This window comes from Gymnoscopelus microlampas (genome assembly GCF_963454915.1).
Source record: "Gymnoscopelus microlampas genome assembly, chromosome: 1".
Classification (NCBI taxonomy): Eukaryota; Metazoa; Chordata; class Actinopteri; order Myctophiformes; family Myctophidae; genus Gymnoscopelus; species Gymnoscopelus microlampas.
This window is the reverse complement of record NC_139962.1, coordinates 20,876,087-20,899,471: the sequence shown is the minus strand read 5'-3', so window position 1 is coordinate 20,899,471 and position 23,385 is coordinate 20,876,087. Positions and strand designations below refer to the sequence as shown.

General features: G+C 40.7%; 2 protein-coding genes across 2 annotated transcripts; one reads left to right on the top strand and one right to left on the bottom strand.

Moving 5' to 3' along the window:
• Positions 1-854: 854 nt before the first annotated feature.
• Positions 855-17,214, top strand: terfa (telomeric repeat binding factor a; the record flags this gene model as incomplete). The annotated part of the gene is made up of 17 exons (XM_084054197.1): positions 855-1,014; positions 2,586-2,684; positions 3,607-3,734; positions 3,957-4,043; positions 5,075-5,215; positions 6,027-6,139; positions 7,553-7,747; positions 8,734-8,886; positions 9,541-9,721; positions 10,033-10,205; positions 10,967-11,008; positions 12,273-12,368; positions 13,613-13,732; positions 14,199-14,474; positions 14,874-14,956; positions 15,450-15,505; positions 16,320-17,214. The coding sequence occupies 17 exons, from the start codon at positions 855-857 to the stop codon at positions 16,476-16,478; spliced, it is 2,262 nt and encodes a 753-aa protein (XP_083910323.1). The 3' UTR covers positions 16,479-17,214.
• A 95-nt stretch (positions 17,215-17,309) lies between these two features.
• Positions 17,310-22,655, bottom strand: nip7 (NIP7 nucleolar pre-rRNA processing protein). Its single transcript, XM_084058222.1, has 5 exons — positions 22,489-22,655; positions 21,881-21,967; positions 20,121-20,259; positions 19,520-19,660; positions 17,310-18,736 (listed from the first exon to the last, which is right to left on the bottom strand). Exons 1-5 carry the CDS (start codon positions 22,542-22,544, stop codon positions 18,617-18,619), a joined length of 543 nt encoding a protein of 180 aa, XP_083914348.1. The 5' UTR covers positions 22,545-22,655; the 3' UTR covers positions 17,310-18,616.
• Between the last annotated feature and the right edge of the window lie 730 nt (positions 22,656-23,385).

The window sequence follows — 23,385 nt, the reverse complement described above, 5'->3', positions numbered from 1 at the left end:
GCAGTGGTGGAAAAAGGAAAGAATTTTTTACTCAAGTGTAGCACAATATAAAAATACCCTGCAAGTAAAAGTTCTGTATTAAAAATGTTACTCGAGTAAAACTACAAGTATAATGTACACGCATTTTTCAAGATGTTCCAAAATCTTTTGAAAATAACAGATCTACAAGCTTACAATACGGATGCGTTTTAAGCAACACAACGCGTCACATTGTGAGCTTGTCGATCGGTTATTTTCAGCAAAAGCTTTCCCCACAATAATAGAAAACTGAAAATACACTAGAATTGAGCCCTGAGGGACTCCGGTTACCCATATGGGGTTTTAAAGAAAGAACTACATCAGTTTAGCGCAAACTTTTATTTTGGAGTCTGCAACCGGAACATGCTGTGTCCATATGATTATGTCAGACTTCACGACCTCCTTGGTGTTGCCATGTCTGCTTATTATAAGCGATTTTGGGCTTGCTTTTCTGTAAAGTTGCTTGTAAATATTGGTAGTTACTCGTGGTGCGAACCCACGACCGGAACCTCCAGTGCCATGCTCCTCCAAAATGATTCCCCTAATTTAAAATGGGTTACGTTTGGTCAAATCGTTTCGTTTCTCTTGGCACAATAATCGTTTGCTATGTTCATCTTTTATTCTAACTGGTAGCGTGACTAGCGAGACTAAACTAATAGATTCGCATTATGTGGGGAACAAAACAATGCGACGCCAACCGGGACCCACCACCGGAAGACGATAGTTTTTCCTTCCTTTTTTTCCCCCTTCTAAACCTGCTTATTTCTCTCACAAAACCTGGCAACACTGCACGCTGTCATACAGTGACGTCACTTCCCTCTCTGTTAGTAAACAACATGGCGGCCGCGGCAAACCAAACTGTAGTAACTAGTACTAACAATGAAGAATGTCAGATCATCAACCGCTGGCTGGTGGACCATTACTTTAGTCTGGCCATACAGGCGTTCAAGGACAACGAATACGAGACGTTCTGCACCGTCAGAGATTTACTGGAAGGTGAGTTTAGCGAAGGTTGTGCTTGTTGTTGGCAGTGGTGGAAAAAAGTACTAAAATCTCTTACTCAATACTGCAATATAGAAATACTCTGTTACAAGTAAAAATCCAGAATTAAAATTGTACTTGAGTAAAAGTACAAAAGTATTGAAGCTCACAAGGCGTCGTGAGCTTATAGATCGGCTATTTTCAAATAGCCTATGTATAAAATAGGGCTGAAGTGGTTAATGTCTGTTTTATAATGTAATCATTTATATCTGAAAAGTAACTAGTAACTAAAGTTTTCAAATAATTGTAGTGGAGTAAAAGTACAATATTTGCCTCTGAGATGTAGTGGAGTAGAAGTAAAAGTATTGGAAATTGGAAATACTCAAGTAAAGTACAAATACCTCAAAATTGTACTTAAGTAAATGTACATAGTTACTTTCCACCACTGGTTGTTGGTTTGATTTCGTCCTTAGCAGCTGCTAGCTGCAGCCTATCCACAAGTTTCCTAGGGGTTGTGGGCATCACTTCCTGTCGATATCGTTGGATGTCATTGGATTTGATTGGATCAATTGAGAGGAAGGAAGTCATGCCCACAATGCCCTAGGAAACTTGTGGATACCGCGTCAGTTTGATTGATTGATTGATTGATTGATTGGATGCTTTATTAGTCAGGAAAGAACAGCACAAGGCACAGTATAGAACTAGACTAGACGACATTTAGGCTAAAAAAGGATAATACCAAAAAGTCATAACACCAAAGGGAGCTCCACTAATCACGTCCCACACAGATTTGGCTCTAACTAACAAGGGGTTAAAATCGTTCTCCTGCTTTGCCAACGCCCTACCAACAGTCGTTAAAGGAGTGTAAATCCCTACTCTCCTTCAAAACCGCTCTAAAAGAGCTCTTACAATTTTGAAGCTCTACCTTGTAAAAGTCAAACGCCTAGACCCCCCCCCCCCCCCACCGAACTGTTTACTTGTTTTCAAGCTGTTTATATGATGTTTGTGTATATTTGTCATTAATGTTTCGATGAATTGAGTACAAAGGACCCCAATTCCCCCCCCCACCCCCACCCCGACCCCACCCCACCCTAACAAGCACTTAGAATTGTAGGAGTTGAGGCATTATATTTGGTTTGACTCGGTTCCACAGATAGATGAAAATGGCGGAAAAGGACTCATAATGTGAGGTGTTGTGAGCTTGTAGATTGGCTATTACAGTACATATATATTCTTTTGCCTCTTTCTTAGTAGTTTGTTTGTTGATTACTTAGTTTATTTTTTTGAGGTATTAAAAATATCCTTGAATTCCTTTAAGTCCTTAAATTTAACTTAAGAAATGTGCAGATACCCTGTATACACTTATACTGTATGTTGGTTTGTTTACTGTTGAGTGAGAAAACAATGTTGCACATTAAGCAAATCATCTGGGGACCCCCCAAAATCAATCGGAGGCCCCCCTGGGGGTCCCAACCCCCAGTTTGGAAACTATTGCACTTAGGTCTTCTTCAAGGTTTTGATGTTGGGTGAGGGCAACATTCAAGGCCTTCTCGTTGTGTTGAGGTTATTGTCCATTCCTTTTACAGGTGTACTGTCTATGCCTGTGGAAGTTCCCGACGTGATGACCACAAAAATACGAGTACTGCAGTTTCTGTCCCGGATAAATGACGGAGACAAACCTGGAGGTGTTGAATCATTCCTTTGTGTTGACCATGACCATGACCGTGTCAAGTTGCAAACAATGTGTGTACTTTTGGGGTGGGGGGATCGTTGTGTGGTTCACCGTAGGGGTGTACTTTTACTCCACTGCAATTACTTGAAAACTTTAGTTACTAGTTACTTTTCAGATATAAATTATGATACCATGAAACCTACATTAACCACTCCAGCCCCATTTTATACCGAGGCTATTTGAAAATAAAAACAAATCTACAAACTCACATCACAACGCATTGTGAGCTTGTAGATCTGCTATTTTCAAACATTTTAGTACTTTTACTTTTGGTACTTCAAGTACATTTTGATGTCAACACTTTTGTACTTTTACTCAAGCACATTTTAAATTCTGGACTTTTACTTGTAACAGAGTATTTCTATAGACAAATCCACAGACGCGCTGCCTGTAGGCAGCCATAGCTGCGGTGTCAACGCTCCTACACCGCGACACCGCAGCAATGGCCGCCTACAGGCAGCGCGTCTGTGGATTCGTCTATATTGCAGTATTGGTACTTTTACTTAAGTAAAGAATTTGAGTACTTTTTCCACCACTGCCCCTGAAGTGGGAGGTATGTCATAAAAAAAAAAGTTAAAATAGCTATTCTCACCTTTTCTTTTAGAAAAATGTTGAACATAGACCTCGGTTAGTAGTAGTGCCCAGATCAGGTTCAGAGAACCTTATGTGAAACGGAGCCGTAGCGTACTATGGAAACAACCAGAACCTGTGAAATACTTTACACTGCACAGCACGCTTCGCTTTGTTATTGTATTGGAAAAGAGCCAAGAGATACAGAGACAGACATCTTCTATACAACAAGGCCCCTTTCAGCGCCACGCCGTGAAAACCGTAAACCATAGAAGTGTTACCATCATTGGTCTTCCCACCCGCAGTGTCGTTTGAAACAGACAACACCATCGTTCCTCTGGAGTCGGCGCTGGAGTTGCTGAAAATCATGGGCACAGAATGCAACATTGAGCAGCAGGACTTGGAGCCAGTGCACACATCGCTCCGAGAAATGGTACGTTAGAATTCCATACTTAACCTTGTTGTCCAGCGATTCCCAACCTGTGGGCCAACTGTGTTCGTATAGACGTTCGACAAAGCCAGATGCACCGTGGTGGTTTTGAACCCACAGCCTTTGCGGTGGTGGGCAGATACTTTACCACTGCACCACCCGAGTGGTCCCGGGGGGACATTCTTTATTTTGCTGTTGAGAGTTGTGTTGCTGTGTGTTTCTCAGATGGTGGTGGTTTTCATTAAGAACAGGAGGTTTGACGAGGCAAAGGCTGCGCTGCAAAAACACTTTCCCAGACAAATGGTTGGCAAGGTAAGTAACCATGGGTTTAAATAATCCAGTCATTTTACATTCACCACTGTTTGTTTCTTGTTGCTATTTTAAACAACATGCCATGCACAACAAAATGTACAACACAATGTACTGAGATATCTAACATTATATCCCTCATTTGTCCTTGTAATGCCATCCTTTTAAACATGAGCTGAAAGGAAAATATGTATTTTTTTCACCCTTTTAGACCACATCTGCTGTCATCTTAGGGACATAGTTAACAATATATGCAGAAAATAAATAAATAAACATTTAAAGGTATTTTTATGTCGAAAGTCCAATCTTTATTCCTGCCAAGCCACCTACTTGCTTACATAAGTAGGTACCAACCAATTTCAACTAATAATATTATGATATCAACCTGTCAATCAATCTTCTACACAGTACTAACATTTAACATTTATTATGCTGGTCATTAGAGGTCAGTAAGTGTAAACGGTACAGTAAAATAGGTTTCTGAAAACAATTGACTTGAGAAATGGGCAATGGATGCAGTAACAGAAACTTCATTCAGCACTGACTTGTTTGATATTTTTTACTTTTTGGTCGGAGCGAGGCGAGCTCCAGGCAAGCCATGGTACTTCCCATGCCCGGGATGAGTGCTCATAGGCAGGGAAAAGACATGCTGATAGCCAGTGTCTGGAGAGACACTGGCTAATGCACTCAAATAGGTAAAGACCGAGAAGGACAGTGCAGAGCATTGTGCTTTCCTACCCCCCCGTGTCCTGCCAACTGCGTTTCTATCAATCTTACCTGTTAAATGGGGTGAAAATATTCTTCTATAATGAATAGGGATGCCAGGGTGAAAGTGGCTAAAATGCATACTTATAACGTATGTCACATGTAGATGGACTGGCATGGATTGAGATGCACTCAGTGTTGATCTGAAATCAGATTAATCTGCAATAAAAGGACCATCCTTGTTAAACAAGTCTCAATTAAGCTTTATTTCGGGCATATTTTATTTATTTTGAAGCCAGAAGGATGTGTTGTATGTGTATTGTGTACAGAAAGCCATCTTGACCGCTCTGACCAAAGATAAGAAGAAAACCCATAAAGTCCTGGAGCAGATGACTTACCAGCAGTTCAGAGATGAGATGCTACAGTTCTGTGAGAGCCTCTACCCCCCCTCTGTCCCCTTTCTACAAGCGGTATGTGTTGTGTATCACAAGGTTTTATAAGGTGGTGTTTTGATATCTGTATGAGAGTATGTCAATACAATGTAACTAACACAACTGTGGTTGCTGTAGTTGTTCTCCCTTCTCTTCTATTGAGAAATGTATATCCTGGTTGACAAGTGCTGTTGCATGAAGCTCAGAACACAATTCATCCTTTGGAAGCAGGCCTGGCCAATAAAAGATGACATGAAGCTGTATAGCCTACATTTACAATTTGTTCCATGTGTGTGCTAATATTCCTAAAAGGTTAATTAATGGAAAAGGTGGGGTTCCCAAAACGATTTGAGACAAAATAGCCTTGTTTCTTTTATCTCATCACAACTCTTCTTAACGTCTGCAATTGCAAGAAAATAGCGTTCATAAAGACTGTCTGGACTCAAGCGGACTCTAAACTGTAAAGGTTTTGGGAGCATGCACGCACAGACCTCCAACCATGGTTTGAACACAGTGTTTCTCAAACTTTTTCATTTCAAGGACGGCCCATGACTCGGTTACAGACCTGTATAGGTACGTTTGGAACCCCCTCATGGAACCCTGAGGGTCCTTGGACCCCACTTTGACAACCACTGCTTTAACAAAAAGTAATCGGGGCTGCTTGAAGTCTCATTTGACCGCTTTTACTGAAATGAGTTTGACACTCCTGGTCTATATTATGTCTTGCACAGTGCATGAAGACTTTGACTTGTTTTCCTTGGACTCTGTCTATAAGTGTGTACTTTACTTAAGCCTGCAACATTGAACACTTCCTGACTGTACTATTTCTGTCCTTGCTTCTGATTCCCAGGCTGCAAAAAAGTTGATCAATCGGCGACATCTGGATGAAGACTTCAACCCTGTCGAGGTTCAAGCCGCTGAGCAAGACTCGCCTGCACAGTCTCCACTGCAGTCTGTTCCATGGTACGCTCATCATGGCACAGCACAAATCTTACCCTGGCTCTACAAATGTAACCAAATAAAATGTTACTCTCCAAAGCCTAGTTCAGACCAAAGATTCGCTTTGAGGGGAAACCAATTTAGAACATTGCAGAGAAAAGTTGCAGCAGTCTGAATGACCTGTTGCAGGTCGGCTGATGCCGGCTGACTGAGTCGCAAGAGATTCAACTTGTCGAATCTCAAGCAACAAGTTGCAACGCATTTATGAACACAAACAAGTTGCTTGTGAGTCTGCCATAGAGAAACAAACAAGGTAAACAAATTCCAATTAGGAAAAAAATGAGGCAGAAATGCTTCTTGTGCAAGTAGAGAAACATTTGCAGCATATATAAATGGCAGAGAATGACAGTCTCTTGTGCTGGTAAGAGACAGCAGCAGATATCAAACATGTAAGTCATAGGTCCTGGGTTCGATTCCCGCAGGGGACGCTGTGGGCGCTGGGGGCGTGTTCTCTCCTCCGCGTCATCAGTGCCCACACCCTAGGTGGGGTTGGCGAAAGGGCCTTTCTGTGTGGAATTTGCATGTTCTCCCCGTGTCTCCTAGGGTAGGTACCCTCACAAAAAACATGCAGTAATCCTGGTCACTATACTGCCTCCCCCTGGCCAGCCGGGGCGCCTGATGGAGGGGAAGGGAACTGGTTGGAATAACGTGTTCCTTCCACGCGCTACGTCCAACCAGGGAAACTCCCCTGTCAGGTGACAAGAAGGTCAGTTGGCTCTCATGCATTGAAGGAGGCATGAGCTCGGCCCTGGCCTCCCTAGGTTGGCAGAGGGAAGGTAGTGCCCAGGATTACACGCTTAGGCATTGGCACTGGGTGAAAAAATAGGGGTTACAAAAATCATAAAAAAAAAAAAAAAAAGTCATGTGCATACATACTGTAAGTGGTAGTGCTGCAGCAGTAGTGTGTACTCATAGGCATAGTGTTGCTATTTTATGTTTTGTTTTTTTGTAAATGAATGCCCTACTTAATCATACAAGAGTGTCACACAATAATAGTGAAAATAACAGATCTACAAGCTCACAGCGTTTATTCAACAGCCTGGTTGACAGGTGTAAACCACTGGTACATTTTTGTCAAGGACCCCCAAATATATTTGGTTGCAGACCCCCATCTGAAAAGATTTGTGCCAGGGACACCTTAACAAGATTTGTGTTAAAATGTTTTTTTTTTAAAAACATTCTTCAAGATATTTTTCAAAATCTTCCAAGATTTTTGGAAAATAGCCAATCTACAAGCTCACAATGCCGCGTTGTGAGCTTGTAGCAAGCAAATGTATTTTTTTATTCACATGTTCAAAGCCAACTACACCATTAATCGTTAATCACAATTATTTACTTGACGTTTAATCGTCAACTAATATTTCACGATGGTGACAGCCCTAGGCATGAGACGCGGGTGGAAGTGGAAGCTGACAGCCAGGAGATGATGGACTCGCAGGAGGATGAAACCCACATCACTGCAGAGGAGCCAGCTCAGTCATTGCCAGCGTCCATGAAATGGAGCCCGGTTGCACAGAATGCACACATAACCACACGTGGGCACCAAAGACCACAGGCCAGCAATGCAAGCCAGTAAGTTAAAAGTACATTTGGGCGTGCACCACCAATATCGTTCACATAATCACAACAGTTTCATTCCAGCTTGATCGTAAGCTGAACGTTTTGCTTAGTAAAAGGTAGTGGAGATTGGGGAACATATTGTTGCTGCCGGGCAAAACCTTGCTCATGGAGGGTTAATCAAATAATCAAGAAGCAGTTTTTTATATATATATATTTTTTGACATTTCTTATATCAAAGAATCAACTTAATTGACAATTGATTAGTCTGATCAACCACTTAACCTATATTATACTTTGTTGTATAATGGTGGAGCACAAATAGTGAAAATAGCTCCTCTACAAGTTCACAACTTGTTGCATTTTTGTGAGCTTGTATATCTGCTATAAAAAAAACTAAAAGGTAATATTATAATCGCTCATTAATTGCAATTGAGACAAAAGTTTGATATTGATCACCTAGCTCTAGCTAGCAGTAACTATTAGTTTTTAACATTTGAATGAATACGTTAAGGATAACGATAACAAACCCCCTTCTGAACAACTCTGTTTCAACATAAGCATTGCAAATGTGTGCCTGTATAAATTCAGGACCCTGGTAGGTGAGGGAACTTTTACTTACATTGGTGCCACCCAGTGGAACAGCCTGGCCACTGCAGCCAAACTGACTTCAAACTTTCAAACGGTTAACAAAATCATGGCTGATGGAAAAGGTTCCAGTCTTATGTAGAGAGTTTTTAAATATTAGTAAGGGTTGTTTTGTTTTTATGTTTTAGTTTTCTGATATGTGATGTGTTAGTAAAAAAAAAGAAGTTAAATAGTTCATTTAACTTACTTGGTTGTATTTGTCATGTTTTTATGTAAGGACCACAATGGAAATAAGTCTTGGAATTTATTGTTTGATCCTCAGTTGTTTTAACCCGTACACTTTTTGTATGGTTAACACCTTCAACAACAACAAAAAACTCATAGGATTTCCCTGTCTCTCTTTCACCCACCAGTGATGACGTGCAGATCCCGAGGAGCAGACTGGAGGCAGCCTACGTCACTTTGACCGAGGGCTCCGAGGTCTCCTTTGACCAGCTGGATGAGGTGGAGTCCTCCTCTGCCGGAGTCGAGGCTCCCGTCATCGACAAGACTTCAGCGACACATGAGTAGGCATAAACGCCTAATGCCAATTATTTGAGATAATCAGTTATTTTTGCAGAATCGTCATAATCTTTTCCACGTTGGAAAAAGGAACATTTTCAAACACTTTCCAGCTCACAACTGTTGTGAGCTTGTAGATCGCCTATTTCTACTAATTCTTTTGTCATTTCTTTGTACATTTAAGTTATTTGTCACATCTGGCCTGTGCAAGTTATGTAATTTTTATTCATTATATGAATACACATTACACTATGTTCCAATGTTCAATAACAATTAACTCATTGAGTGCCAGGATTGCCAGAATTATTTCAGAATTGATTCTGAAAAGTGCCAGAGTTTTTTTCACAGAAAACAAAAAGTGCTTAGGAAGCGAGATACTGCCTTTTTCATTTCTAAGTTAAACAAGGAGTGGATGGAGCTGCACACCTTCAGATGATGATATCTTGGGTTCTGAACATGTTTTTCAAAAAAAAAAAAAAAAGTTTTTTTTTTTTCATCTTTATGCTAATTTTTCAAAAACACGTCAAACACGTTAATGGCACGTTGAGCCATAGCGCTAAAAACACGTGAAACACGTTAATGGCACTCAGTGAGTTAAATCGTTAATCGTAATTATTTGTGGCAATTAATCGTCAAGTACAATTTCATGATGATGACAGCCCTACACCAGAGCCCACAACCACAGTCGTAGCAGCGGAGCCCCCTGGGGAGGCAGACGTCCCAGTCGAGGCGCTGTTCACAGTGTCTCGCCTGGTAACGCTACCAGACAGCAATGAGTCGACAGAGGAAGTGGAGACGGAGGGGCCAGAGACGAGGGCGGAAGTGGAACCTGAAAACAAGGTTATTACAGTGTTGAATATTTTATTCATTTGTATTTTTGTTTTGACTTAATGTTTAATCTATTTCAGCTTAGTATATGTATAGTAATATATCTTTAACCCATTTAGACCAGGCCAATTCTAAAAACGCCTAAAAACTTACGTTTTCTGAAAAACTTAAAAGGATTTATGTTGCATAGCAACAACTAATGTGACACAGATGCCGTCCCTGATTAAAACAACGTATAGGTGTAACAAATAGCTTTTTTTCAATTCCAGTTTTAGCCATTTCATGACTTTTAGTTAACTATAATAACCATGCCTGACAACCAGGAGGAGACAAGGGTGGAAGTGGAAGCTGACAGCCAGGAGATGATGGACTCTCAGGAGGAGGAAACCCAGGTCACAACGGAGGAGCCAGCTCAGTCAATGGCACAGAATAATCTAAAGAGCCCGGTTACACACGGTGGAAGGACCACATCCGCACAGGCCAGCAATGCAAGCCAGTAAGTTAAAAATTCACCTGGTTTGGGTAGCTGACTAGACTGGCATTGGTCATCCTGATCACGTGGGTTCATAAATAAATAAATTGATAGTAAGCTGAACCTTTTCTTAGTAAAAGAAGGTGGAGAACATAATTGTGAGTCAATGTTGACGCAAGTCTTCCTTTTTCCCAGCTATCATGTGTGACATATTAACTAACCGCTGTCTCACCAGGTTTTGTTGCGTCTGTCACCTGAGACGCCTTGGGGGTTTTATCATGTTAAAGTAATCCACCAATATTTTAAAATCAATGCTAGGATGCAGTGGGAGCCAGTGCAGAGATCTGAGACTGTGATGAATTAGAGAGACCTGGTCTACAAGCTCACGGCGTGTTGTGAGCTTATAGATCTATTTTCACAAACAAATGTGAAATATTTAGACATTCAACACACATCGTATATGGAGGTCCCTGGCACAAAGTATTTTCAGATAGGGGGTCCATGGCCAAATGCATATTAATTTGGGGGTCCTTGACATGAAAAAGTTTGAGAACCACTAGTGTAGTAGTCTAACCTGCTGGAGATAAAAGCATGCATGAGTTTTGATTGGACATGTACTGCATCCTCTATCATTTTAGTCTGACTTTGTTATTTACTCAATATGACTGGCTATTACCGTATATATCTGAATCCATGACTATTACAATTTATATCTGAATCATGACTATTACAATTTACATCTGAATCATTACTATTACAGTTTATATCTGAATCCATAATTACAGATGTGTGGCTCAGCCTTTAGCCTTCAGAGACAGGGAGTCAAGGTGAGCACTAACTTGGAGTCTTTCTTCCTTGGCACCAGTGGTGGGAGAAGTACTGTCTGGGTGAACCGGGGCGCCTCTACCCATTCAGCCATGGCCAGTGGTGGACAGAAACAAAAGTACATTTACTTGAGTACTGTACTTAAGTAAACGTTACTTTGTTTACATTTGTATTTCTGAATACTTGCAGTATGACTTTCACTCCAGTACATTTCAAAAGACAAATATTGTACTTTTGACTCAAATACAAAATTATAAAATATATATTATGAATTAACCACTTAAACCCTATTTCAAATATAGTGAAAATAGCTGATCTTGTAGATCTGCTTTTTCCACTGCTTTGATACATTTCTGAATTTTTTTTGAAGATTTTGAATTACATTCAGTACATAATTTGTTTGTTGAAAGCAAGTCCTCCAGTACTTCAACTCAAGTACAAATTTAACAGAGCAACTTTCACTTGTAGTGAAGTAATATTTGACCAGTAGTATCTATACTTTGACTCAAGTACCGGAGTTGAGTACTTTGTAGTTTGTCCACCACTGGCTATGGCAGCTCCATAAAATCAGAAGGTCTTGATGGGTCCTACATTTTCCTGTAGGGTTTTATAGTCAATGGTCATAATACTGTCACATTTGCCAAGCTAGGGGCACGGTGGCGCGGTCGGTAGCGCTGCCGCCTCACAGCTAGAAGGTCCTGGGTTCGATTGCTGCCGGGGGGTGCTGAGGGCGTGTCTTCTCCTCCGCGTCATCAGCGCCCAATCCGCCCATACCCTAGGTGGGGTTGGCGAAAGGGCCTACTCTGTGTGGAGTTTGCATGTTCTCCCCATGTCTCCCAGCGTAGTTAATACCCTCACAAAAACATGTAGTAATCCTGGTCGCTATACCGCCTCCCCCATGACAGCCGGGGCGCTTGATGGAGGGGAAAGGAACTAGTTGGACTAACGTGTTCCTCCACTCGCTACGTCCTACCGGGGAAACTCCCCCCTGTCAGGTGACAAGAAGGTCAGTTGGCTCTCATGCATTGAAGGAGGCATGATCTCGGCCCTGGCCTCCCTAGGCTGGTGAGGGGAGTGTAACGCCCAGGATCACTTACATAATTGGCACCGGGTGAAAAAGGGTTACAAAAATCGTGGGATAAAAAAATATATAAAAAAAAAACATTTGCCAAGCTAATGTTGTATGATTGTAGCGGTGTCATAACTCATAACTGTTTGGTCTGTTATGGAAATAGTAATCTCTTGTCTAATGCTGAACTCTCATAGGAACTTGGCAGAGTTAGCCCAGTCGTCAGCAGGTAGATCTGTCCCAGCCAGGGAATCACCCCTTCGAAAACGACCAGCCAGCAGTACTGTTAATGAGTAAGTTTAAACATATATCAATCTTTATCTATTTGTTAATGAGCTAAATATGGATTTTTAACCCCCTTGTAAAGAAACAACAAAATAACCAGTCCACCATTGTACAGTAGTGCCGTGAGTGCCTGATTTACTGGTTTGAACAAATGTTCTTTTTTCTCCTATGAAATTCTTTGCTAAGTTGATGTAACAAGGAGCAATTACATTTCATGACTGAACATCACGTCTGGTTCTGTACTATATGTTATCATGGCTGACATTTTGGACGTGTACCTCAATATTTGACTTATAATTGTGCAATTTTGTGGTCAAGGTCAGTGTATAATGTATGCTATTCTGTCTGCAATGATTGAATAAACTATATTGCATTGAGTTTCCTAGAACAGTGTTTCCCAAACAATGGGTCGGGACTGGGACCCACGGACACATTTTTGCGTCATTTTCATGGGTCACGAGTAAATATCCCATTTCTTTATTATTTCAAAGGATTTCCACTATTGTCTTAAATTGTCAATTCATAATGTATTTTTGTACGTTTAGGTCCAGGGAAAGGTTTGGGAACCCCTGTCCTAGACGACACAAGATAATATGTATTTTGTTGTCAAAGTTTGGCATTTCAATTCTGCACACCACTATGCTGTAGGGCTTTCACGACTAGAGATTTTTACAGGTCGACTAATTTGACCCAGTGGTAGTCGACTAGTCGACTAGTCGAAATTTAAATTTAAAAAAAAAAATTAAAAAAAAAAAAAAAAAAAAAAAAAAAAACTTTTTTTTTTTTTTTTTTTTTTTTGGGTGGCACTGTTTTAATACCATCCTACTACTATATTACTATTATTATTATCTTCCTGCCCTTATTTTTATGGCGTTTTAAGGGAAGCGCTTCTGGCACAGCAGCACAGCACCACAGCAGCGTCTCCAAGGATCCCCATTGCCCAATAAAAGGCTTTTATTGGGCATGCTTTTGACCCCCTTTTGATAAAAAATAAAGTCAGGAGGATAATAATAATAGTAAGATGGGTCATTACTATAGCATTAAAAATTAAATTAAAAAAAAAAAAAAAAAAAAAAAGGTTTTTTTTTTTTTTTTTTTTTCAACTATCAACTATCAACTAACAAGGTCGACTAGTGGTTATACTAGTCGACTAGTCGACTAGTCGACTAGTTGGTGAAAGCCCTACTATGCTGTCCTTTGTCCAGTAATTGTTATTCCTACGGAAGTTTTACATGAATTTGAACTCTCCTAGGACATCCGATTCATCAGCAGAGGACATTGAGAACCCCCTCAGCTCCTGTTCATTGGCTCCTGCCAATGAACTGCCTAAACGGAGACACCGAAAACGAGCGGCTTGTAGTCCAGACAATGAGTAAGACCGAACATCTGCATTCATATGTTGGAGATTGAATGTCTGTGATTCATGTTTACATCATTTATAAGAATGAAGAAATTAACCTGTACTAGGGCTGGGCAATTAACCGAAAAATCGAAGACGATATTTAGAATAACTGACAATTTCAATGATATCGACGCAATTTTTGTTTTTATAGATCCTTTTTAATGAATGACTAAATCGATTAGTCTGATTAACCACTTAAGTATTATACTTGTATTATACAATGATGGCATACAAAAATAGTTAACATAGCCTATCTACAAGCTCGTAGATTTTGAAGATATTTAATGTAGTGTGAAAACAGAAAATACACTGGAATAGAGCTCTGAGGGACTCCGGTCAACTAAGTATATAAGTGGTTAATTCTCGCCCAGCCATAATTATCATGATTGCACCAGTGCTGTGACTGAGCACACAACTCAACTAGTTCCTTCTGTAGGCTCCAGCTAGACAGTGATGACATCGACTCAATAGTGGGCAGCTCCTCCGATCCCGTTTACCACACCCCTCAAAAGAGCGCCACTCCTCACAAGAGCGCCACTCCTCACAAGAGCGCCACTCCTCACAAGAGCGCCACCCCTCAGAAGAACTCCACCCCTCAGAAGAACTCCACCCCTCACAAGAGCGCCACCCCTCATAAGAGCGCCACCCCTCACAAGAGCGCCACCCCTCCGACGAACTCCACCCCTCCGACGAACACCAAGTATTCAAAATGGTAGGGGGCAGTAATGGTCAAGGCCCCTACGTCTTGAATCACCCATGCATATACATACACCTGCTGTCATAGTATGTCAAATCAAAGCCTTTTTCCTCTTATCTCCCCATAACTGTAACTAATCCCACTGTAATGACTAGTGTGAACTAGTTTTCATATCATCAATCATCAATTTGAATTTAGCACTACAAGTGTTTCATTCTAATATGGGGTGCACTCTGCTTTGATGTACTGTAAACTGCAAGTAGTGACAGCTCAGACAGTATTAATAGTGTGGCCTTTGAAAGAGTAAATGCAAACTTAATTTGCCAGAGTTGTTCTTTTGTTGCTTAAACGGTAACATACCGCAGCTAATTGGTTCTCACTTATGAATCTTATTATTATTTATTTTCTCCACAGGAAACGGCTGTACAATAACGCACAGGAGACCAAGGAAGTGTGGAGTGATGAAGAGGACTTATTTGCCTTTGATGAAAAGAAAAGTAATGATCCTTTACTTAACTCGACTTTTACTTAAATTAGACAATGACCGAAGGGCAGTGGCCTACTTGGGGACCATGCAATTTGGGGATGATATAAGTTGGGTAAGCATGTTATAAGTTGGGTAAGCACCCTCAGAGTACTCGCTGTACCGGTTGTTGGAGTACCCAATGCAGTATGCGTTACCAGAGTGCTAATAACGTTAGATATTATAATCAATGGGTGGGTGATTTATAAACAGGCACTGGTCTAGTCGGGAACGATGCAAGTTTATGCAATAGTTAAAGTACCTGTTGTAGCCAGTTCTATTGCACAGTTACACTCATCACAACGTATGTTGGTGCGGGGCACACACACTTTTTTTCCCCCTACAATAATTTGTTATTCAAAGCTGATCTACAAGCTCACAACGCTTTGCAGCGTGTTCTGAGCTTGTAGATGTGCCATGTTTTTCATTTGCATGACAAAGTATAACTCTTGTTTTCTGTAATCCAGACAAAAAGCCAAGTGATGCCGTCAGCATTTGCAGTACAATTGGTCAGGGCAAGAGGGTGAGTGGACTGGCCCCGTTTTCATTTGGTTGATGATGATCCTATTTATAATGTAACTTAAATAAGAGTGAGTTATGAGTTTTACTGAACAGAAAGCTTTTTGTGAGTGTGTCACATGATCTTTTCAATGCTGAGCCTTGCATTGTCTTGTATTTGCTACACCTGTGATGATCATACTTGAAGCGTAGTTACTTTTGTCACAGCAGTGTAAAGTAGGGCTGGCCATTATATTGATATTATACTGTGATAGACTAGATTTCATCGGTGTTAAATGTTTTTTCCTGGTTTTAATCACTTAAACCCAAGCTTACAACACACAGACACACACTGTGAGCTTGTAGATGTTTTTTTATTTACTCCTATAACATGCCTACAATTGGGAACCCCAGGGTTAAAGGCTGGATTACAGTAAATTGATTATCTGAACTTACGTGACTGTCCTCCTAGCTGTTCTATTTGCCTTTACCCACTTAATTAACATGTATAGGTATTACTGATGAAAATGTATCAGAAATCTCATTGTGTAATACTTTTAAGCACCAATAGATATCCCACATTCATTTCAATATTCTGATATCAACTCAATATCAAGATATTTGGTCAAACATTATGGATATTTGATTTTGTCATTATCGCTAGTCAAGCATACTGTTTCTAGTTAAGTTACTTGTCATATCTGCATTTTAGTTTACACAGCCTGAAAGGGAAACTAAATGTTATTTTTATTTATAAGTTCCAATGATCAATTCCAAAAACACAATGAAATGAAAGGAAAGTTTAACAACCCTACCTGTTTCTGCTTCTCCCATTGCAGAAGTGGACCGATGAGGAGTCGGACATGTTGAAAGAAGCGGTCGCCAAATTTGGAGAGGGGAACTGGGCCAAGATCTTGTCATACTACACATTTGAGGATAGAACAAATGTCCACCTCAAGGACAGATGGAGGACCATGAAGAAGCTCAAATTGGTGTGATCAATCGGCAACAAATAGCAGATTCACAAGCTCACAACGAGGACACATTGAGCTTGTAGATCAGCTATTTTTGGCGAAGAGATTTGGTGTAGATGGAAAAAAGCGGTTACAGTACAAAGTGACGGTATGTCCACTACATCCTTTTAGCAGGGTTTTATCCATCTCACATTGTATATTTTTTAGCAGCTAAAAAAAAAGAAATTCCTGTGGTCCTAAATCCAGAAAGCAAAAAACAAGCACCTGTCAAGTCTAGTATCATTTCCTCCAGACAGTGAAGGTGTTTGGACTTTTTCATAGATCCTTCATTTGACAATTTTCATTGATGTAAAATCATATCAAAACTCTTAAGAGTGTTGAATAATAAAACTTTGCATTTAAGTGCTAACTCATTCCCTGCCTAGAACGACTAAAACGACTTCTGTCCCTAAGCCATGCCTGCCTAGAACGACTAAAACGACATTTTTTAAGATATATATTTTTTTTTACATTTTTTTTTTTATTTCACCCAAAGACCAAGGAAAAGACCAAGAAGATCTAGACTCCCATCCACTTCCTTGTTAACTTAAAAATGCTGTATCTCGGCTCCTGAGTACTTTTTTTTTTCAATGAAAAATCTTGGCAGTGGGCAAACGCGGCCAGAAATAATTCTGGCAGTGAATGAGTTAATTATATTACAACACTGTTTTTTGCTTATCCTTCATTAATATCTATAGAATAAAAGACGATTTAATCTGTGCTTTCAGAACTTCTGTTTAACAATCCCCTCATCAAATTATGAATTACCATGCTTCAGCCCATGATGATGCAATCCAGTTGTTAAAATATTTGTATTTATTGAACACAAGGAATTTTATACAAATGGCAGCCATCAAGATGTTATTCAAAATCACATATAGTAAAATGGTTGGCCAACATCATTGCATTTACTAAAATGCAGGTGTAAAAAATACAAATTTCAAAGATTTGACATTCACTTTTAATAGAGGAAAAGTCAGAATGATGACAATTAACTAACTGGTAAGATCGTAGCACAGTGGTGAGTGAAGCAGACAATTTATAGATCGTTTGAATGTCCATAGTGGGCAAACATGGTAAAAAATACTTGCTGTTAAGGAGCACTTAACCCATTTTCAACTTATATGTATATATATAATTGGTCCTCACTAATGCTCATAAGAGTCAGGGCTGTGGAGAGTTCAGAAATCTAGTACCTACCAATGACGTCGGCGATGGGGATTAGAAGCTAATAATAGAAACAACAGCATTATTATTATTGAGGACCAATTATAACAAGATGGGTTGAAATTGGGTGATGTGGTCCTTAAATTAAACAGACTGTACAAAGTATCTACACTTTCAGAGTTACAAATAGAAAGCTTAACACTGAAGATTTTGCTGTGTACATGAGTAACTCACTATTTGCCAACAATGTACTCTAGTGACAAGGACCAGGTACTCTTAGGACAGTCATAATTTCCAGTTCCAGTGTTTGAGTGGCTTAATAGCCACCATTTCACTGCAGCTGTACCACCTGATTCGGATGCTATCAATGCATTGAATGGGACATTATCACCTTTTATCAGACCATTGAATGGGCGAAGTAGGCGACCTACTTACCTACCCGCGATTTATCAGACCATTCATTGGGTGTTATCAAGACATACTGACCTACCAACGGAGATGACTTAAATAGTTCAGTTTTGGTTGTTTTGGTTTCGGACCATGACGGAGGCGCGCAGTCTCAGGCGAGCTGGAGCCCCGCGAAGGACCACCGAGGGAGCTAAAGCGACCGAGTTGCCGTCCTGAGCGGTGCGACGCTCGCCTGAGCTTACTCAGCGCCGTTGGAGTTATGTACCGATAGGCACAGAATCGTAAATATTGTTGTGGGGACTGCTCCGCCTCCAAAGTAGGTCAGTAGCTCCTGATTACGCCCAATGAATGGTCTGACAAATCGCGGGTAGGTCCGTGTATCGCCTACTCGTCACCTACTCGCCCCATTCAATGGTCTGACAAAACGTGATAATCTCCCATTCAATGCATTGATAGCATTCGAAGCCGGTGGCTGTACTGGACAACTCCCAGTTTATGAATATGTAACTTTTTACATTGATGAGAACAGAAATGTTCATATGATGTGTCTATGTCAGCGCGTCTTCATTTCTGATAAACTCTCCTACGTCGGCCTGATGGAACACAACGATGGCCATGGGGTCCACTCTGCGACACTCCTGGGTGGACCTGGCTGCCACGCCAAAACCCTGGGGAGCACAGAGAGAAAAGGAAGAAAACTTTGGCATGTGTAAAAATTGGGCCATCAGATTTTTGGACGTCTGTAAATCTGATGGGAACAACAATGCACAGACTCCTACTGTAAATGTTTTCACACAGCCAATATAATTTAATATTCTCTAGCCAGTATCATCTACTGACAGGGATGGTAAGTCACTAGCATGGGCATGTACAATTTTATATAACTTATAATCTCATAACATAATTTCCTGTTGCCAATAGACAAATCAACCTCCCGCTGCAAGTAGGGCACAATCATTCTGTTTTTTACCGCTTATGAATGAAAGTGTAGATTGTAAACGTTCAAAAGATTTCTCATACAAACGTATACAATCTGAAAATAGTTTTCTCCTTCAGACTCATGCCGTACAAAAAACTATTTCATGTTTGCCTAATTACAGCACATCGTATCAGACCCAGCACACTAGGGCTGGGCAATTAAGCGACATTTGGAACCAATAATCAACTTAATCTTTATCATGTAGGTTAATCAAAAAGCAGTTTTAAAAAAAACACAGTATTAAGTGTATAATATATCAATGAATCGAAAACAAATTCTAATAGATTTTCTATAATCGATTAGTCCGATTAACCTCTTATGATATTATACAATGGCGTCATCAAAAATAGCAAACATCTGATTTATATAAATAATGTTGCTATTGATTTGAAGTTGTATCGCCCAGCCCTACACCCTACTGCACTCAGTGTGATAAGACCGGCAGCGGATCGTCTATCAGTAGCTTACTTACCAAGGGCACATCTGACATGGAGTAGACCACCACCCCTTGGTACTTGTCTGTGTTCTCTGTGATGCGACCCAGTCCAGACTTCAGGATGTGGTTCCCATACAGGTAGGACTGCTCAGCTCCAGGCTTCACCCACACCTTGTACTATAATAAGTAACCAAACAGGATTACAGTTAAAAACAATTTACACTTCATCATACGACCGTGTTGAGCGCTGAAAATGGCCTACCGTATCTACAAGCTCACAACGCGTTGTGTTATGGGCTTGTTGATCTGGTGGTTTTTTTGCGTGTATGGGTGGGGGGTACATTAGAGCAATTGTCCTCGCAAAACATCAGATCTATCATCTATGAGTGTGGTGGTGTTTGACAACTGGGCCAACTTTAACCACTCAAACCCTATGGTTGACCGGAGTCCCTCAGCGCTCCATACTAGTGTCTTTTCTGTTATTGTGGGGAAAGCTTCCGCTGAAAATAGCCAATCGTCAAGCTCACAACGCGTCGCAAGTGACGATTTGTGAGCTTGTGTCGATGTACCATCTTCCTGCGAAAGCTTTCCCCACGATACGGATGCTGGGGTTTAAGTGGTTAAAATGCTCGAGTACCTTTGCATAGGGGGCGAGGAAGTCCAGAGCGGTGATGTGCAGACGGAACTTCACGGTCTTGGTGAACTTTCCAAAGCAGGTGCCCACCGACACCAGCTTGTCCCGCGCCACGTTGGTCGCCAGCTTCAAGATCTTCTCACTGTCCATATGCAACGTTCAGAGGACACAGTGTTGACACCACATAATGACTGCTGAGGGTGTGTTAATATAGCATCACAATAATTTTATTGGGTGTCCGCCCTGAGACTGGGAGGTCGGGGTTCGATACCCGCCCGGGCCATACCAAAGACTAGCGGCACCGAGTGCCGCGCTATGAGCTTGTAGATTTGCTATTCTTTTTAAATCGTGAAAATTTGTGCAAACCTTTGAATATTTATTTTTTAAGCAAACATTTGTAACTCAAATATTTGCTTCTGGGGTTCCGCGGCCAAATACATATCATTTTGGGGGTCCTTGACATGAAAAAGTTTGAGAACCACTGTGCTAACCAATGGAGGAATCAATCCTTTCACTGTAGCTGTGTACGTGCAATGATAGAAACACACACACAAAACAACTATGGATCTCCTCATATTGTACACATACCCCTAGAGGTCCTTGAGGACAGGACCACAATGGAAACAAGCCCTCAGGGCTTTGTGTCATCCTTTTAGCACCATTGTATAATAATACCACAGTACCATTTTGCAAACTGTTAATTAGTCAGTAACTCTGAGAGGAGTTAGGATTTTAATAGTGTAGACTGGCGTCCTAGAGATAGAAAATGGTATCAAAAGGGGATCCTTCTTGTCCTCATACATATGCATATCAAACCGGGCGTCCATGAAATAGAAAAGTATTAGAACCACTGACATATACTACACACCTCATAGTACACATATACAGGTACATGACATACCTAGTAATAGTACACATATACCCACGGGTCATCTATCAATATGTCCATACACAGACTGACTTGTCCTTGTCCGTGGCAAATTTTTGATTGTCTTTACATAGCATTATAAATGTTCTTATTTTGATCATAAGACCCAATTACTGAATGTCATTCTCCAGGTTTTCTTCAGAATATGTATGACATTGATTTACTATGACACTATGACACATTAGGAGTCCACTAGGACAGCGGTTCTCTAACTTGTTATTTTCAAGGACCCCCATGATTTGAGTGTACAAATTGAACCAAATGGACCCGTAGACTCCATTTGGTTTGATGAACCCTGCATATGCCACACACATACCTATAGTAATATAGTGCACTGCACTGTACACATATAACACACACACACACACACACACACACACACACACACACACACACACACACACACACACACACACACACACACACACACACACACACACACACACACACCTATAGTACAGTCATTTAGCAGACGCTTTTATCCAAAGCGACTTACAATAAGTGTATTCAACATAGGTAGGGAATGAAAATACTAATCACCAGAAGTCTTAAGTGCATTTTCTGCTAAAACAGGCAACCAAGAGTATACCTAGCGCTAAGGTAAAAGTGCTATATAGTATAGTAATAGTCCAGTAATAGTGCACTGTACACATATACCACACACATACATACCTCTATAGTATTACACTGTACACATATACCACACACATACCTATAGTAATACACTGTACACATATACCACACACATACATACCTATAGTAACACACTGTACACATATACCACACACATACATACCTATAGTAACACACTGTACACATATACCACACACATTACCTCATGTAGTAAACACGGTCGTTGTGCAGTCTGAAGCAGTAGGTGCCATCAGGTCGATCCACCAGCAGTTTGAGGTTTTCACCGATGCTGTTGTGGGATAAATAAAAACAAAACGGAATGTTAGATCTGCGTCTCATAGATCATTGGTTCTCAAAGTGGGGTCCGGGGACCCCCAGGGGTCCTTGAGGGGGTTCCAGGGGGTCCCCAGCTAAATGATAGATTAGGCACCAAATCAAATGGACCCTTATGGGTCTGTAACTCTGAGAGTGTACAAATGGAACCAAATGGACCATTTGTACACTCTCAGAGTTAAATTGACATAGATTTTACAATATAAATTGCGGTCCAACTGATAGCAATGCCATTAAATGGGGGTCTGTAGCCTAATGCATGTCAAACTGGGGGTCCTTGAAATTAAAATGGTTGAGAATCACTGCTAGAGCCTCTTATGGGGGTCCCTGGCATATCTTTTGAAATGGGGGTCCGCGGGCTAATAAGTGTCAATTTGGGGGTCCTTGACATGAAGAAGTTTGAGAACCACTGCCATAGATGTCGGCTAATAATGTGTAAGAACTGCCTAATAATGTGGAAACAAGACGTCCACTTACTATTTAGAGAGTTTCTCAAACATGATCTTAGTCTCTTCGTCCGTCAACGGCCTCATTGTGGAGATCTGATCTGAGCTGCTCGTCAAATCCAAGGAGAAATGAATGAAATGTTTTAAAGGTAAAACGTGATGAGAAACAACGTGGTCTCTGCTGCTACACACGGAACTTGTGGCGGCCGTCTAAATTGACGTCAGAGCGTACACCAGTGTTGCCAGATTCTGCGAGAGAAATAAGCAACCAGTTCTATGAAAACAAGTCAAAAATAAGCAACACTTTAAACCTATTTACATAAATTACATCGAATATTCGAAAATAGCGGATCGACAAGCTCACAACGCGTTGCATCACGAGCTTGTAGATCTGCAATTAAAAAATAAAAATAAATCACAAAGACATTTTGAAAAATGTCACTGTGGAATATTTTTGAAACTTTTTAACACAAATCTTGTATGGGCCGGGGGTCCCTGTGCTGTCACAAAATATTTTCAGATGGGTGGTCTGTGGACAAATACGTATTAGTTTGGGAGTCCTTGCCATGAAAATGGCTTTTTTGGGGGGGCAAACTGTTAAAGCAATCAAACAAGCAACTTTAAAAACAAGCCCAAAGTCGCTTATAATACGAAGACATGGCAACCATGAGTGCCATACGTCATCAGGGTGCGCGCGTCAGTTCCTGATGTTCTGCTCATTACGGTCAGAAGAGCCTCTCCCTTCATCACGTCCCCCCAGAGGTGAGTGTCTTTTCATCACTATTACATTACATTATACACACACACACTGCACCGTTATACACCCACAGTATTAGTATCACTATTATTACAACAACATGTTCTTTTACACGTACAAATTGTAGTTTTAGAAAAAAGAGGAGCTAGCTCGTTAGCATAATGCTACAGC